The 17,957-nt window shown below is 50.5% G+C and overlaps 1 protein-coding gene across 1 annotated transcript in view; it reads left to right on the top strand.

Annotated features, from left to right (window-relative positions):
- The window catches only part of ITGA11 (integrin subunit alpha 11), a 110,991-nt gene that overhangs the window by 53,268 nt on the left and 39,766 nt on the right, over positions 1–17,957 (top strand). The window contains exons 4-10 of the mRNA XM_081831313.1: positions 1,657–1,748; positions 5,146–5,260; positions 7,874–8,001; positions 9,243–9,391; positions 14,072–14,216; positions 14,697–14,862; positions 16,436–16,506. Of these exons, the coding sequence (XP_081687439.1) occupies positions 1,657–1,748; positions 5,146–5,260; positions 7,874–8,001; positions 9,243–9,391; positions 14,072–14,216; positions 14,697–14,862; positions 16,436–16,506 (866 nt within the window). The remainder of the gene's footprint in view (positions 1–1,656; positions 1,749–5,145; positions 5,261–7,873; positions 8,002–9,242; positions 9,392–14,071; positions 14,217–14,696; positions 14,863–16,435; positions 16,507–17,957) is intronic.

Raw genomic sequence — 17,957 nt, 5'->3', positions numbered from 1 at the left:
GGTGAGGTGAGGTGAGGTGAAGTGAGGTGAAGTGAGGTGGGGTGAGGTGAGGTGAGCTGAGGTGGAGTGAGGTGGGCTGGGGTGAGGTGAGGTGAGGTAAGTTAAGGTGGGGGGGGCATGCCCCTGACACAAACGGAGGGCAGAAGTCTCCAAGCTGCTGAGGGGTGGAGGTTGCCCAGTCAGGGCTTAGAGCTTCCTCTCCAGATTTCTCACTACCACCCCATTGCCACCACCGCCCTGCCATCAGACAGGACAGCTCAGGATGGAATGGTGCACAGCCTGGACTCACGTCCCCACTCTCTCATGTACCAGCAACTGACCTTCTAGAAGTCACTAACCCTCTCTGCATCTCCATTTTCTCATCTGTGAAATGGGAATGTTGACTCCTGGGCCTCCCAGGACCAAGATGCGGTCCTGGGAGGGCACATGTGGGCAGTATTTTGTAAATGATATAGGCATTATAAAAACACAGGGTTATTACTATTCTTTTCTCTCTGGCTTCTTTGGACAGACAAAAACAAAACAACCCCAGTCACTCAGTCTCCAGCCAAGAGGGGCTGGATTTCAAAAGGAGCCTTACTACCAACTGGGGGAACCCAGAGAGAAAAAACAACCAATGCAGCTGTCCCCACCCCCAGCCCACAGCACAGTGAGGCGTCGAAGCTCGGGCCTCTGCTAATGCCTGGCCCCAGGCCTCTCTTCAAACTGACAGCCACCACCGAATCCAGATGCAAACCATTCTCAGTGGAGGCCACCCAAATCCTTGGAAGTCGGCAGGGAAGACATCTACTTGCCCCTCACAGTACAGGAAGATTGACCTGCTCTGCATTTAATGAAATGCCCAGCTCACTTCCCCCCGAAACGCTACGCCCTGCCACATGCCCACACACGTGTGTACACCCCAACAGCCACTGACACTTCTGGGGGAGCCAAGCTTGCTTCCTTCCCTTCAGTGGTCTGGTGGAATGATTTTGTCAAACCTTCACAGAATCTTTTTGAGCAATTCTAATCTGCCCCAGCCCTCTCCTGACACTCAGCTGGCTGATAGTAATCCTGCTCCTAATCAGTTCTCTTGACAGCCAACCACAGAAGGATGTTCTCGCAAGACCTCACACACCTGTAGAGAGCTCTTGCTGTCCTGGGAGAGAACTGGTTATCGTATGTCAGTTTATCAGATGAGCAGAGAGCCAGGGTCACGGGAGGACCCGGACCACTAAGTTTTGATGGCAGACGGTCTTGAAGGAAAATGTGGAGGGGACGCTGCCCAGAGGAAGCCAGCCTAAGTCAGGCATTCTGGAAGATGCAGGACAGGACACATGAGGAATGCTAGGGACCGGTCAGATGTCTGGAGGAGGAAAAATGCTGGACTAGGCAATGCTCTGCCTAGTGCTTGCTGTGTGACCTTGAACAGGTTGCTTGGCCTCTCTAACACTCAGTTTCCTCATCTCACAGGGAATTGTGAGGAAGTACTAAGACCACGTCTGGGCAAGACCTTAATATAGCATGGAGGGCTGCCTGGACGTGCAGGCGATCAAGGGTTCCAGAGGGGCGGGGAGAATCAGGAAGGACTCTGGTGGCTGACAGCTGCAGGGGGCTCTGGGTCGGGGTGGGCGGGGGGAGGGGGGCTGCTGGCTAAGTTTCTCCCTCCCACCCCAGGAAGGGTCACTCTGTCCAACGTGTCTGAGAGGAAGGACAATATGCGCCTCGGCCTGAGCCTGGCCACCAACCCCAAGGACAACAGCTTCCTGGTAAGAGCCACCCACCCCACCCTCTCTCCACATCCCCGCCCCTCTTGCCCCACAGACCCTCTGCTTGGGGCCAGGAGAGGCAGGGGGTGAGTCACTGTGTCCTTACACGCTCACACTCTGTCCGCACGCTCAGGGAGCAGCTCTGCCCCAGACTTCCTGCCTGTACCATTCTGCCAGGGTACCCTCAGCTTTTGAGGGGGACAGCCCCGGCAGGAAAACATATTGAGCTCTTTTGTGGGCACACCTTGGGGATGCAGGATGGACAGCCTGAAAGGAACAGGAATAAAGACGGCCAACTGTGTGAAGGGAGCGCATCCCTCCTTCTGGAGAACCAAATTTCTGAGGCGGGGGTGGGGGAGGGCGTGAATCTCTGCTCCAGGTTCGGTCAAAGAAACAGGACACACCACACACCCTAAGAAGTCTCTGAAGGGGGGGCGCCTGGGTGGCTCAGTCGTTAAGCGTCTGCCTTCGGCTCAGGTCATGATCCCAGGGTCCTGGGATGGGGTCCCACATCGGGCTCCCTGCTCGGCGGAGAGCCTGCTTCTCCCTCTCCCACTCCCCCTGCTTGTGTTCCTGCTCTCGCTATCTCTCTCTCTGTCAAATAAATAAAAAATATTAAAAAAAAAAAAAAAAGAAGTCTCTGAAGGGAATCCATAAATGAGAGAACACAGATTTACGACGACAGAGGGAAGAGATACAGAGCACTGGGACCCCCGGACTGTGCAGAAAGCCCGGAAGGCTTTCTGGGGGAGGTTTTTTTTTTTTAAGGATTTTATTTATTTATTTGACAGAGAGAGAGATAGCGAGAGCAGGTACACAAGCAGGGCGAGTGGGAGAGGGAGAAGCAGGCTTCCCGCCAAGCAGGGAGCCCGATGCGGGGCTCGATCCTAGGACCTCAGGATCATGACCCGAGCTGAAGGCAGACACTTAATGACTGAGCCACCCAGGCACCCCTCTGGGGGAGGTTTTTTATTTGCTTTTCAAGAAGAGACAGGGGTCTTAGCAGGGAAGAGAGAGGAGGGGGTACTTGTGCTGAAGTGGTAGGGACATTTATTCATTTCAACACCAATGCTTTGAGCCCTTACGATGTGCTGAGCCCAATGCCGGACACTGGGGATTCAGCAGTCAACAGAGCGCCTGCCTCCCCTGGGGCTTCAGTTCCGGTGGGGGGAGAGCTGATAAGCCAACAAGGAGTGTAAACATGACGTTGGGGCAGGAAGGCCTGTCGTCAGAGGTCTCTGCACCCTGCACACAGTCAGCAAGTGTGGCTGGCATCATGGCGGACGCTGCCTGCTCCTTGCCACCATGGGCTGGGCAATGCTGGAGATGCAAAACAGGATCCAGCTGGGACAGAGAGTTCTAGAGACAGCTACAGGAGAAGAATTCAGAGAAACATTACCCCAGAAAGCCCAATAAAATGAGCCACTCATTTTAAGATGGGAGGGCTTGTGTCGCTCTTTGTTCTTACCCAACAATATGTTTCTGTGGACAGGGGCGCCTGGGTGGCTCAGTCGTTAAGCGTCTGCCTTCGGCTCAGGTCATGATCCCAGGGTCCTGGGATCGAGCCCCGCATTGGGCTCCCTGCTCCGCGGGGCGCCTGCTTCTCCCTCTCCCACTCCTCCTGCTTGTGTTCCCTCTCTCTGTGTGTCTCTCTCTGTCAAATAAATAAATAAAATCTTAAAAAAAAAAAAATGTTTCTGTGGACAGATGGGACATTCAGGGTGTGGAGCACCAGACAGCAGGACAACAAGATGAGTGGGATGCTCAGGGGCTGTGGAGAGCATAGTGGCCCTGCCAGGGAAAGTCCAGAGGTGCCTTGGTGTGTGGTCAGCCTGCAGCCCTTCATCATCCCAACGAAGGGCAAACAGGGCCCTGGGTCCTGTCCACACACAGACCTATCAGGGGCTTTTTTGCTACTCCTTTTTCCTTCTGAGGCTCCTTATCATGTTCCTACCAAATTGATTTCATCTACTTCACAAGGTGGATGAAGGCCCAAGAAGGATTGTATGATACACCCTCTGGGGCTTCCATGGATTGGTTAAGTCCCTGGTTTATAAATGGCAACATTTGTTCACTCATTCACTCATCCATTCATCCATTCACTCATCAGTCCATCCTCCAACCAATTGTTTATCTCTCCATTCATCTATTCATCCACCCATTCACTCATCCTTCCATCCATCCCTTCCTACACCCACCCATCATCCATTATCCATCATCCATCCATTCATCCATCCATCCATTATCCATCATTTATCCACCCACTCATCCATCTATCATCTACCCACCTATCTAACCATCATCCATTCATCCATCCATCATCCATCCATCCATTATCCATCATCCAGCCACCCATCAATCCATCATCTATCCACCCATCCATCCATCTATCATCTATCAATCTATCCATCCATCATCCATCCTTCCACCCACCCTTTCATCCATCCATCATCCATCCACCCACTCATCCATCCATTATCTATCCATCTATCCATCCATCATCTATCCATCTATTCATCCATCCATCATCATCTATCCATCTGTCCCTCCAGCCATCACCTATCCATCTATCCCTCTAGCCATCATCCATCATCCACCCTCCTTTATTCTCCCCCTACTTCCAGAAATAATTTACTGCAGCTTCAACAAAGGACAGAGATAAAACAAAACCCTTAAAATCTGACTAAAAAAAGAAAGCTAATTAAAGAAAGAAATTAGAAATGGAATAATTATTTTTCCAGACCAAAGGAAATTATAGGACAAAATTTAGTCCCGGGTTTCCTGGCAGCAAGACAAAAATGGAGGCATGTGGCTGAGCTTTCATTTTTAATGACCCTGACCCTGAGGGGGACTTATCACTTAATCTTTAAATGAGAAGCTGACATCAATGTGTTTGGTAGCAAATTTCAGAGAAGGAGGAGAAACATTCTTCTTTTTTTCCCAGTAAGATACATGGGTATATTGTTGGAACCCAGTCCTGGAAGTTTTCCCAGTAAGGACCTTCAGGTGACCTCTTCAGACAGAGAGGTTCTTCTAGTGACCTTGAAGGGTCCACTCTCATGGATGATGCTGCATGGTGGGTAGGGTGGGCAGGAAGGGTGAAGGAGAGTCACAACTCTAGGTGATGGGATAGAGAATGGGACCCTTGAAAATGCAACAAAGGAGGACTCTAAGATTAGTTTTTCTCCATTCCATCTGAAGCAAGAGAACTAAAACACATTAGAGCAAGAAATAATTCAGTTAGACTCCAAGAAGACTCTCTAAATCCTTGGAGTACCAATACTCAGATAGAGGATGTCTATCTTAGGTCATGGAGGTTGGGCTGGGCCAAAGCCTGTTGGGTCTGGACCCTCCTGGAGATCCCCCAATGACTAGGGGTCTGCCCTGTGCTTCACAGGCCTGCAGCCCCCTCTGGTCTCACGAGTGTGGGAGTTCCTACTACACCACAGGGATGTGTTCGAGAGTCAACTCCAACTTCAGGTTCTCCAAGACGGTGGCCCCAGCTCTCCAAAGTAAGTAGCTTCAAATCTGCAGACCCATGCTGAGTGGCCGACGGTCATGGAAGGCTCCGAGCTCTGATCCCCCCCACCCTGCAGCTACAAAGCAGCACCTGGACTCGAGCCCCGCCCTGCTCCAGAACCTGTGGGTTACCCACAACAGAGTGTTGGTAGGAGGCCAACGAGCTGAGGTTATGAAGACAATCCTGGCAGGCAGAGAGGCTCACTGCAAACCCACTGTGAGTGAGGAAGAGGTTGCTGGGCCACCATGTAGAGCAGCAAGCCCATGCTCAGACAATTCTGGGGACCTTGTTCACTTAGACTACAATGTGAATGGTGCCCTCTGATGTTACGCGATGCAGTTGCCTTGTAGGTGGAAGGCCAAGGAAAACAGAAATATCCCTGGTAACGGCTCCCTCTGACTGGTGTTCCTGGATATCAGGAAGTTCTGCCCAGCTTGCCCAGAGGCTCATGGAACACAAAACCTCCCACTCACTCCCCACCAGCCAAGAAAATCTGGAGAAATAGTGTTCAGACCTTGTCTCCTGCAAGCCCAGACTACTTGGCTCCAAGCCTCACTATTTCCTCTGGGCTGAATACCGTCATCCAAGCAGCTGCTAACCCGTTTTATTGAGGGTGAAGGGATTAGCACCTCTGGCCGGGGAGGGGGTGGGTGGCGGGGGACATCAGCACAGCAGGGGCTAGAAAGTGGTCCTTTTAAGGGTGAGGAGAAGGTGTCGATTCTATGCTCACAAAGTGGCCAAGGGAAAGGTGGTACTGTGGCTGGCAAGTTCGGTCACATGAGGTGTGAATGGGGAACCTCACCTCAGGCCAACAAATGACCATCTAAGCCTCCAGGACCTCCTCTGGTGGAGGCCTGCTCATCTGGCCCACCAGCAGCAGTGTGCTGGGAGCTTATCAGACACAGACCCCAGGGCACCCCCTCTGGAGGCTCTAACTCAGTAGGTCTGGGACAAGCCCCAGGGTGTGTGTACGTGGGAGTGAGTGAGTGTGTGTGTGTGTGTGTGTGTGTGTGTGTTCCCTGGAGTGTTCAGTCCTGTTTAGGAACCACAGATCTAAAGCAAAGTTCTTCCCAAGATGCTTTCAAAAAAAAAGTGAAATAGCACGAAAGAAATCAGCAGTAATAAATGCGTTCTAATAATAAAGATGGCTTAAAAATAAAAGAAACCTTGTTCCTACCACTGGATTAGGAACTCCGCCTAACTAAGGAGTTTCTGTCTCAGTCACGTCCGTGGCCGCCTGCACCACACAGCTGGTGGCAGGCATTAACCAGGCTGGAAAAGGACAAAGCTATCTGGCTGTGTTAGCCCAGAAGAATTGGGCCATCACATGCTGCACACAGCATGCAGGTGGGACGAGAATGTCTACATTCAAAGCCGCCACCTTTTGTCTCTGGTGAGCACTGACTTCAACCAGCTGCACCTTCATGATGCAGGAGTTACTGGAATGGTTAACACACAGAAGTCTCCTGCCATTTTGCTATAAAGTAGATTTTACAACAGTGTGAAAATTCTCCAGTAGAAGTCAGCAGATACCCAATATTTCAATATGATATAATCTAATATAGTATGTATATATCATATATTGGGACATCTAATTTCAAAGCAACCCTAACTGTTCACCAATAGAAATAAGTTACTTAGATTTTAAAAGATTGTTGCATTTGTTGCGGTACCAATGTTTCTTTGATGGTTTTTAGTGTTCATTTTAACTTGGTATTAATATTATAAGAATATAGAGAAACCTTTATGCTCAGAGCAGAAATAAAGGCACAAATGCTTGACCTGATGATGTCATTGTCACATTTACAAAGTACTTTGCTTAAAAATAAATAGAGGGGCGCCTGGGTGGCTCAGTTGGTTAAGCGACTGCCTTTGGCTCAGGTCATGATCCTGGAGTCCCTGGATCGAGTCCCGCATCGGGCTCCCTGCTCTGCAGGGAGTCTGCTTCTCCCTCTGACCCTCCCCCCTCTCATGTGCTCTCTCTCATTCTCTCTCTCTCAAATAAATAAATAAAATCTAAAAATAAATAAATAAATAAATAAAAATTTTTTAAAAATAAGAGGATCCGCTAAGATTTCTTGGGCACTGACTTTGTGCTCAGCCCTTTAGAAGCCTCATTTCCTTGATTCCTCCTGGCAACCTTCTCCTATCACCAAGCCTGTGTTTGCAGCAGAGATAACAGGCACTGAGAGGTTAGGTGACTTGCCCAAGGTCACACAGCTAATGCCTGGCAAAGCCGGGAATCAAACGGTCTGTTGCTGGATCCCTCATCCTAAGCCATCACCCCTTACTGCTCTCCTAAAAAGTGAAGCTCATTCATTTGGGCTGAAAGCATTAGCCAGCTGATGGTAGGTTGGTCCCTGATGAAGAGCAGAGGGAGTCAGGGTGGACTTAAGCTTGGTTCAAACAGCCAGCACAGAGTGGCTGAGCAGAGCCAGGAATTCCTGGGCTCATCATTCATGTTGCCCAAATAAACTACTAGCCCAGGGAATTACATGCATGTGACAGGGTCCTTCTTCTATTGTCCCCTGGACCCACACCTGGAGAATCAGAGACTGAAAGCACTGAGTTACTGGGCAGCCATGACCATGTCCCCACTTCCCAGGGTGCCAGACCTACATGGACATCATCATTGTCCTGGATGGCTCCAACAGCATCTACCCCTGGGTGGAGGTTCAGCACTTCCTCATCAACATCCTGAAGAAGTTCTACATCGGCCCTGGGCAGATCCAGGTGAGTGTCTCCTTCCTCCTCTGACCAGGGCTCCCCAAACCTATGGAAGACTCTGGCCTGGGCCGTGGAGGAGCATCTTTGCACGTGCTAATGAGGTGTAGGTGCAAGGGCCAGGCTCAGGCCCTGCAGCCCAGGACGCCCACCTCTGCTGGGTGCATCCAGGGACGGTTCCGAGGAGGCCCCACTTCACTGGCCAAACCCGTCTTCTGGGATAGATGCCACCTATTAAGAGAAACTTTTCCTAGAGAGAGTAAGAAGGAAGGCAGGGACAGTTGAGTGGATCCCTGCTGAGTGAGGCGCAGGGGAGAATTAGACACACAGATCTTGAGAGAAGACCGAGAGGGGGAGGGAGGGAGGACATAGGTACCAGCAGGTGTCCGAAACGCCACCGGGCTAAAGAGGGGGTCGATTTATTCTGTATTGTTTTGGGTGGCCAAGTGAGGACTGACATTTAGGAGGCACGAGGTGGCAGATTACAAGTCATTCTAGGAAATTATTTTGTAACAATTAGAGCTGTTAAAAAGGCAGTGGGCTTTCTCAAGAAGTAATGACTTGCCCACAACGGGAAGGTCATCTTTAGGGTCTCGTGCACGAAAGTCTGGCCTTAAAAAGGCACCAGATAAACTTGGGGCCCATCTGACAGGAAGGTTTTCTCATTCCAGTCCTACTATAGGCCCTTAAGGCTTTTTGTTTATTTTGAGGCTATTAATATTGTCTATATCTTATCAACCTTGGCGATGAAAGATTCTCCTCCAAGTTTTCAGGAACCTTGGTTCCAGCCTTTGGTGAAAAATGCCATGGCCCTCCAGTCATTCTGCTCCTAATATTTTAGGCTTCAGTCCTATGCTCAAGGAACATAATCTGTTGGGCCTTTCTTTATTTTTATTGTTTTTTGTTTTTTTGTTTTAAGAGAGAGAGTGCACAAGCTGGGAGGGGCAGAGGGAAAGGGAGAGAGAGAGAGTCCCAAGTAGGCTCCACGCTAGACATGGAGCCCGACACGGGGCTCGATCCCACCTCACAGTCTCCCCTCTGGAGAGGCACCTTCCACCCACCTCACCAAGCCACCCATTCATTCCTGGAGCTCTGCAGAACTATGCAGAATAGCTTCCCTTCCCAGTGACTCTTCCTTGGGAAGTTTCCCCGCCCTTCGCACTCCCCAACAGTTGCAGACAGAGAGATGACTCTGGGAAGCCTCACCGCCCACAGCACAGCTTTCAGGGGTCCTTTCTCTTCCCTCACAGGTTGGAGTTGTCCAATACGGAGAAGACGTGGTGCATGAATTTCACCTCAATGACTACAGGTCTGTACGAGATGTGGTGGAAGCTGCCAGCCACATTGAGCAGAGAGGAGGAACGGAGACCCGGACGGCATTTGGCATCGAATTTGCTCGGTAAAAAAAAAAAAAAAAATCCCAATAAAATAGAAATAATGATAATTTACTTAAATCTCAGATAACTTGTCTAGTTCTACATTGCTGTGTAACAAACCTCCACAAAATTCTGTACCTTGAGACAATAATTTATTAATCCCTCCAGGTTCTAGGGTTGACTCGGCTCGGCTGGTCCATTCTCTCTGGGGCTCTCTCCTATGGGTGTAATCCGGTGTGTCAGCTGGGGCTCTTGTCATTGGAGGGACTGACTGGACTGGACATCCAAAATGGCACACTCATGAGGCTGGCAGTTGTCTCGGGCTGTTGGCTGGGAGCTCAGTGTGGGCTGGCGACCTGAGCACCCACACGTGGCCATGTGGCTCGGTTTTCTCGTGGTGTAGCAGCCAGGCTCTGAGAGGGAGTGTCCCAAGAGAGCTTTCCAAGAGGCCCCCACAGGAACTCTGAGACTGCCTTGACCTAGCCCCCAAAGTCCCAGATATAACGTTTGCCATATTCTATTGATCCAGCAAGTTATTAAGACCGGCCCAGGTTCAAGGGGAAGAGAACTTGATTCTGCCTCTTGATGGAGGAATGGCAAGGTCACATCACAGGAGAGCATTTGGAATGGGAGGTATTGTTGCAACCAACTTTGGAAAATGCACAGTGCCACAGAGACCCGTAAAAAAGTGGATAGGTTCCAGGAGGGCAGAATCTTCCATGGAGTCCGTGTCACAGTGGAGTGCGAGGAACATCGTTAAATGTAACTCCTAACTCCTGAGGTTGGAGACTCACGAGGCTGGCTCCTTAAAACCACACCAGTACCCACTCATCATGAAGATGAATGTTGCCTCTAGACAGCACCCTCACAGATGGCTCCGTGCTCTCCAGTGACACGGCCATTGCTCAGAACATTGTGCTCACCCCCACTGAAATCAGGAAGTGACTTTAGAAGCAATTCCCCAAGATCTTTTGAGCTGAGGCCTAAACCCCTAAGGTGACTACATCTAAGGCTAACGGATTTTAAGTGTATAAATTCTACATCTACAAAGATAAGCTCTGCTATGTCCATTGAGACCACAGGCCCATTTTCGTATAATCCCACCTCACGTCGGATAAGCCAACGTGTTTAATAGAATTTAGCAGTAACGTGATTTCATGCGGTCAAACGATGAAACTTTCTCCAACCTTATAACTCTTTATAATTAAGTTACGGCTCCACTAACATAATTCTGTTTGCTGATAAAACTTGCTCAAATGTTTTTCCTAAATGAACCTGGCTCTTACTCATCCTCACAAAGAATGGGCCATGAGCCTCCCTCCGTGTGAAGATGGCTCTTACTCACCCTCAAAAGGAAGGGGCCATTTTTCTGTTTTGCTGTCACTGGGATGAGTCCCTGAGCCCCCCACACGCACTCATGGAATTGCTAGGGCAACAGAGGAAGCCGGTGCCCACTGGTGATCATTTCCTCGGTGTGAACTAACTGACTCATACAGGGATGCAGCCCACCAACCCCAGGTCAATTACGAGTGTGGGACCCACCTAGTAGTTTGAACCAGTCGTGACTCATGAGCACTGCTGGGATATGCAATCTGGGCCTCAAGTGAAGTTTGAAATCTGATCTCCTCAGCCTGCCAAGTCCCAAATTACAGGGGGTGTGTCTTAAAGTAAAAGGTTTGCTCTCCTCACTCAGTTATTCACAATGCATTTTTTCCTGTGTGCACCTGCAAAAGTATGAAGATCCAGGCCATGGACTTGAGGGTTACAGAGATGGTAACCCGTGGCCTCCCCCGGCCCAGTCAGGAACTCTGAGAAGCATCAGCCTAAATCAGTGAGGATGAAAGGAGAGGATCTAAGGGAGGACTTGCTAAGAGGGGCTGGCATTTGGCTTGCCCTAAGAAGACCCCAGGATTCGATCAGGGAGAGGTGGAAAGAAGACATTCCATCCGGTCAAGGATGGAAGAGGGGGAAAGTTGAGGAATGTTTATATTTGGAGCCTTTTGACAATGGAATGGGGTTCCTGTTTGGGGGTATTGGAGCCAGATTGTGAGAATGATAATGTCATGGCTAAAACAACCATGAGTGGCCATGGAGGGCTCTTAGGCTCGAGAGTGTTTTCATCAGATATGCACATAAAGGTGAATCTGGTAGTCATGTATGGCTTGGAGGCCATGGGGACAATGATGTGATTCCACCTTAATTCACTCCACACTTTTAATTAAGGGGAAGAAGCAGGAGGAAGGGCTCAGAAGGACAGAGGGATGACCGGGCCAGATTATGATGGGTTGATAGGCCATTGTCAGGACCCGAAAGAAATGGGAGTCAGTGCAGCTTTTGAGCAGAAAGGAGACATGATATGGCCTACTTGTCCATAGATCATTCTGACTTCCAGAATGTGAGTTGAGATTATCAAGCTCTCACTGCTCTCAAGGAACTTATGATCTGATTTACAAGGGAACAAATCCAAGGTTTTTTACACAATAAAAAGTCACAATTTTAAATTTGATGATTCATGTCAATATTCACCCCATTGCAGATTCATACAGATGTTCACACAATTCCACTATATGGAAATATGAACCTGAAAATTCTTGGCTCCCTATATAATAAAACCTGTTTCTCCCCTGCCATACTTTTTTTACATGGAGTTTTGTGCCTGGGCCTGATCCTTCAATGAGGTGATGGAAACATCTAGAATCTCCTTTGAGGGACTGGCAGAATTCTCACTCCACTGGGTCAGGCTGATGCTCAAAATTTGCTGTAGTCACATCAAGTGTACCTCTGGCCTCCTTCAGTTCATAGCTCATATTAAAACTCGATGGTCTTTGGGGCGCTTGGGTGGCTTAATCAGTTAAACGTCTGTCTTCTGCTCAGGTCATGATCCCGGCATCCTGGGATCGAGCCCCGCATTGGGCTCCCTGCTGAGCAGGGAGCCTCCTTCTTCCTCTCCCTCTGCGTGGCTGCCCGTCTGCCTACTTGTATCTCTCTCTCTGTCAAATAAATAAATAAAATCTTAAAAAAAAAAAAAAAACAAAACTCAATGTTTTTTTTTAAGTCCGTCTATCCACAATATCATAGAGCTGAGAGAATGGCAGATGGTCTGTTCTCTTAACTGGGAGCTTGAAGATGCTCTGAACTAACTTTTTCCAGGTTTTGTGAATTCCTCAACATCTAAATCATGCACATCAGTTCATCAGCGTGCCGTGTCACAAGAGATACCTCTGGTGATGAGCTTTAACCTAGCATCGTGGAGCCTAAATCTGTGGGTCAGACCCAAGAGTCTCAGGGAAACATTTATTTTCAGACCCTTACTGGAAAATCCTACCTGCTGGGCCAGACTTTGGGTCCAGACCATGTCATTCCTATTCAGAACCTCACGGTCTAAAGGAGGGTTGGCCACAGAGGCCCCGAGAGCCAGTGATGGTTCCAGAGCCAGGTTTCCTGCTTCTGAGATGGGCTGCCAGCTCTAAGAGTCTCTCCACAGTGTGGTGGACCAGCAAACCAGGCCCCGGCCCCTGGCTGGATGGTCCAACAGGCAGGCCAAGCACCTGCTTCAGGCACTGAAAACAAAATAAAAAGCAAGAAAGAGGAGTATTTGTCACGGAATTTGATACTTAATATTTCCTAAAATAGAATCAAAATAGTCCTCGTGGGAAAAGTCAGAACTTCGTTCAGGCTTCATTCCGTGTATTTTATGGATTAGTGTTGTTTGGGTGTTGAGTTACTCTGGCCCATCACCCTTTCAGTATGTAGGGAAGTGGTTCTCAGCATCAGTATTCATTAGATCTTTGGAAAAATACTGATGCCCAGGCCATGCCCCAGAGCTTCTGATCACATGCCCAGGTGGGGCCTGGACATCAGCATTTTTTAAAACTCCCCAGGTGATTCTAATGTACAGCTGGGTTTTTGAACCACTAACTTAGGGTGTCTAAAAGTCCCCATCTGGGGAGCCTGGGTGGCTTAGTCGGTTAAGCGTCTGCCTTTGGTTCAGGTCATGATCCCAGGGTCCTGGGATTGAGTCCCACATCAGGCTTCCTGCTCAGTGAGGAGCCTGCTTCTCCCTCTTCCTCTGCCCCTTTCCCCCCACTCGTGCATTCTCTCTCTCTTTCAAAGAAATAAATAAAATCTTTAAAAAAATAAAATAAAAATAAAATAAAGGTCTCTATCTGACCTTGAACTTTCCTCCCAAGCCCACCCTGTCCCCTTCGCTTGCCCAAAACAGCATGGTCGAGACCCTAAAGGGGTTCTTTAAAGTCGCTTTTTAAAGATGAGCAAGGGCGCCTGGGAGGTGCAGTCGGTTAAGCATCCGACTCTTGGTTTTGGCTCAGGTCCTGAATCTCAGGCTCATGAGATCAAGCTGTGGTCGGGCTCTGCGCTCAGCACGGAGTCTGCTTGAGATCCTTTCTCCCTCTCCCTGTACCCCTCACACTTGTGCTCTCTCTCTCATAAATAAATAAATCTTTAAAAAAATAAAAAAAGAACAAGCAGATACGTGACCCATCTGAGCAGCTGGTGAATGAGTAGTGTGGGCATCTCAACCCAGCTTCTTCATTGGTTCAAGATCCAACCCTGTTGGGTTGCTCCCTCAGGGGAGGTGAGTGGGCTTGGCCCTACTTCTGTGGCTGCCCCTCGGGAGGAGCACTGGAAGCTGCCCCATCCCTACATCCTTCTTGTGACCCTACCCCCCTGTGCTATGGTTTCAGCTCAGAGGCTTTCCAGAAAGGTGGAAGGAAAGGGGCCAAGAAAGTAATGATTGTCATCACAGACGGAGAGTCCCATGACAGCCCAGACCTGGAGAAGGTGATCCAGCAAAGCGAGAGAGACAACGTGACCAGATACGCTGTGGCCGTGAGTCCTGCCCCGAGTGTCCCACACTGCGCGCCCCTAGAGGCTTAGCCATCAAACCTCTGGGGAGTCTCAGGGGCATTTTCTGGGTAGTGAACAAGCTGTCCAGGCCCTCCAATGGGCCTCTCCTTGTTTCAGCCTCTCCTAAAGAGCATCTGGGGAATTTTCCTTTAGTGCTGTCCAAGGCTATCCACAACAGTTGTGGGGGCTTGGGAGGTTTTTTCCTCCATTGCCAGGGAGATTCTGAAACCTCAGAACTCTAGGAAACACCCCCAAGCCACCCGGCCCCCAGACCCTTATCTTAGACCAGGGGGCTTCTCTGGCCCCTACAAGACAGCCTGTCTCAAACTGCAAATGGAACCCCAAGTTCTGCTCCTGGCAGCTGAAACAGTGGCCCTGGCCACTCGGGGGGCAGGGGACTCGGGCGTGTGGGGAGGTCTGTGCTACGTCCTGCTTGGTCACCCTGCCCCTGTTCCCTGGCAGGTCCTAGGCTACTACAACCGCCGGGGGATCAATCCAGAAGCTTTTCTAAACGAGATCAAATACATCGCCAGTGACCCCGATGACAAGCACTTCTTCAACGTGACCGACGAGGCAGCCCTGAAGGACATTGTTGATGCCCTGGGGGACAGGATCTTCAGCTTGGAAGGTAAGCGATACCTACCGAGAGAGGTCTACGCTTCCAGGCTCACATCAAGTGAACCCCATGGAGCGACATCCAGCCCCACAACGCGGAATGCTTTAGCAGGAGCCATCCCGTCACAATAAATGCGTGGTATTCCGTGTGGGACTGGAGGCCGTGCACCTCACAGACAGCCCCGGACGGTGGCTTTGCGACTTTCTCCTCCTTTGACCACTGACGATCCTGAAGCCTGTAGTAACCAAGTGACTTGCCAAAGCTTCCCCGGCTTGGGAAGCTAGTGTCGCCAGATTTAGCAAATATAAAATGCAGTGTTTGTGGCAGACTGATACTAAGAAGTTATCCACTGGTTGTCTGAAATTCAAATTGAACTGGGCATCCTGTATTTTATCTGGCAACCCTAGTTTGGATGCAGCTGTGCCTGCCTCCGTAGCCTGAAACGCTTAATCCCTGAGTCCAGCTGCCTCCCATTCAGCCGAAAGCACTTTGCATAGGGTTCTTTCCGATTGCCTCTCTCCTTACTATTTATTATTTTTTAAGATTTTATTTATTTACTTGACAGAGGAAGCACACAAGCAGGGGGAGCAGCAGAGGGAGAGGGAGAAGCAGGCTCCCCACTGAGCAGGGAGCCCAACGCGGGGCTCGATCCTAGGACCCTGGGATCATAACCTGAGCTGAAGGCAGGCACTTACCCGACTGAGCCACCCAGGCGCCCCCCCTTACCTTACTTACTATTTAAATTCCAGTTTTGTTTGCACGGCTCTCCTTTGCGCCGTGTATTGCTAGACCCGGCCCTCCCGACACTGGGCTGGGCCACATGGGAGGGTTGTAAACAGAGCCAGAAAGCAGCATCCCAGAGCCTGAGCACATTGGAAAAGATGAGCTCCAGACCCACGAGGAGACAAAAGCAGCCCTTATCCACAGGATAAAGGAATAGAAAGTGTGAACCTGAGTTTTGACACTCACATAGGACTGAAATATCCAGATGAGGGTACTTCTAGAAACAGTTTCCTTGGGCGTGGAGAACATCAGCTCCAGGGCCCTGGCGGGGGGGCGGGGGGCTCTTTGGGGAGGGGCTTTCAGCACACATGGGTTTCTTGTGCAAAGCTGTGGTGGTGACAGGTCTCCCTCCCAAGGATCGAGCCAACGTTTGGTAATCCTCCAGAGGCCTCTGGAACCAAAGCTGGTGAATAATAGGAATGAGAGAAGTGGGGAAAGAAATGGAATTTCCACTTCTTGCCAAAAATGTAGACTATTTCTTTCCATGAACTCTTCTTGTTCTTTCCCCTATTTTGACAGTCATATAGCATACATGCTCTGTCATATAACTCGTCCCAAACCCTTTCCAGCAGTAATGGGGCTGTAAAGCCAGCAGCTGCCAGAAGGTGCCTGGTGCCCTCCTGTGCAGGCTGCCTGCCTCTGGGGCCACCCAGGAGGGCAGTGCTGCTGGACTCAGCCTTAGGGCGCCCTCTGCCTTCGCTGAAGGGGCCCCCAGGACACAGATGCTGGGGGTGGAGATGCAGGTGTGTGTGGCACTAAGCGATCAGGCATGGAGCTAGATCTTTCTGTCCTTCTGTTTTAGGCACCAACAAGAACGAAACGTCCTTTGGGCTGGAAATGTCGCAGACGGGCTTTTCGTCCCACGTGGTGGAGGTGGGTCGGGGTTGGAATCGCCCTTCCGTACACTTCCCAGCTCTCTAGGTGGTCATCCCGCCTTTCCTGGGCTCTCACCCCTCTTTGTTTCTCCGGTCTCTCTGTCTCTGTCTGCCATGGCTCCAAGAAGGAAGTCAAGGTCTTCAACGTGCAACAGGTTGTCTCAAGCCCTTCTCAGCAGGGAGTGGGCTACAAGTAATGAACTGTCCCCTCCCTGCCCGGGGTGCCGATGGGGGCATTTCCTCCAGGATCAAAAGTCCCAATCGGTCCACAGAGCCTTGCGTGAAAATTGGGTCAAAACCAAAGACATTGCACTAATAGTACCCTGTGCCCGAGGCGGCCTGTGAGTGCGGGGGCGTGGCCCCACGCCGATGTGGGAGGGTGTCCAGACGTGCTAGGTGGCAGAGGTCCCAGGTGGGCACGCCATGTCACGAGCAGCATGCCGTGTCAGAGGCTCTGCGTCGCAGGCCCGGAGCGTCAGGCTGTCACTCGCCCTCGGCACACCTCACCTGGTTCTGATTGGCAAGATGGGGCTGGAACCTCCCAGAATCGCCAGAGGGGCCTCGAGAGAGTGGGTGTCTGTGAGTACGTTTTTCTAAACCGTGGAGCCCCGCCTGGGAGCACTGCGTGATGGGAGGACTGCACAGCAGGAGTCTGAGTCAGGGGGCATGCGTTGGGCAGGCAGGTGTCCTAGCTGTTCTCCCCAGGCTGGCACCCCAGGAGTGTCCTTCTGCCTCCTCGTTTGCCAGAAAAGACCTATTGATCCTGCGGGCTTATACATGACCTTCATTATCTCACCGATTCCCGCCCCCACTCCTCTGTGAGGTGAATCGGGCAGGATTCCTTGGTCCCTGTCTCCAGAGCAATAAACTGAGTCACACAAAGTCTGAGCGACCCGCTGAAGTGACATGAGTGTCAAAAACACCAGTCTTACACTCTTCCTCCCCACACCAAGCAGCTGCTCCCTTAAAGCTTATGGAATCTAAGGGGGTCTGAGTCAGAAATCCCAAATCGGAGGCAGGGAGTGGGGTGGGGGAACCTGTGCACAGCAGGCAGCATGCAGAGGGGTGGAAACCTGACTCATGATCCGCTGTTCCCGAGCTGCATCTGGACAGGCTCCTGCCCACCCGAATACAGCAGGATATAAATGGAACTGCCTGTAATTATAACACTCGTGTTATATGTGCACAGCACTGTAAACTTTTCCAGGAAATTCCTGTGCCCCATTTCACGCTCAGCACAGCCCTGCTGGGTTGGCAGGTGGGAGTAATTGTCCGTTTTAGGTGGTCAGATCTGCAAATCTTTTCTGTGCCTTCTCAGTGCTGGGCCCTGTGCTGGGTCCTGGAAGGTGCAGGGTCCTGCTTTGAATACGATGGTCCATGTATGCCCAGGAATCAGGGAACCTGAAGAGAAAGGGAGGTTACGATGAGGTTCAGGTATTCAAGAACACT

This window comes from Leptonychotes weddellii, chromosome 9, assembly GCF_054177405.1.
Source record: "Leptonychotes weddellii isolate Sample4059 chromosome 9, ASM5417740v2, whole genome shotgun sequence".
Classification (NCBI taxonomy): Eukaryota; Metazoa; Chordata; class Mammalia; order Carnivora; family Phocidae; genus Leptonychotes; species Leptonychotes weddellii.
This window is presented reverse-complemented; position numbering and strand designations above follow the sequence as displayed.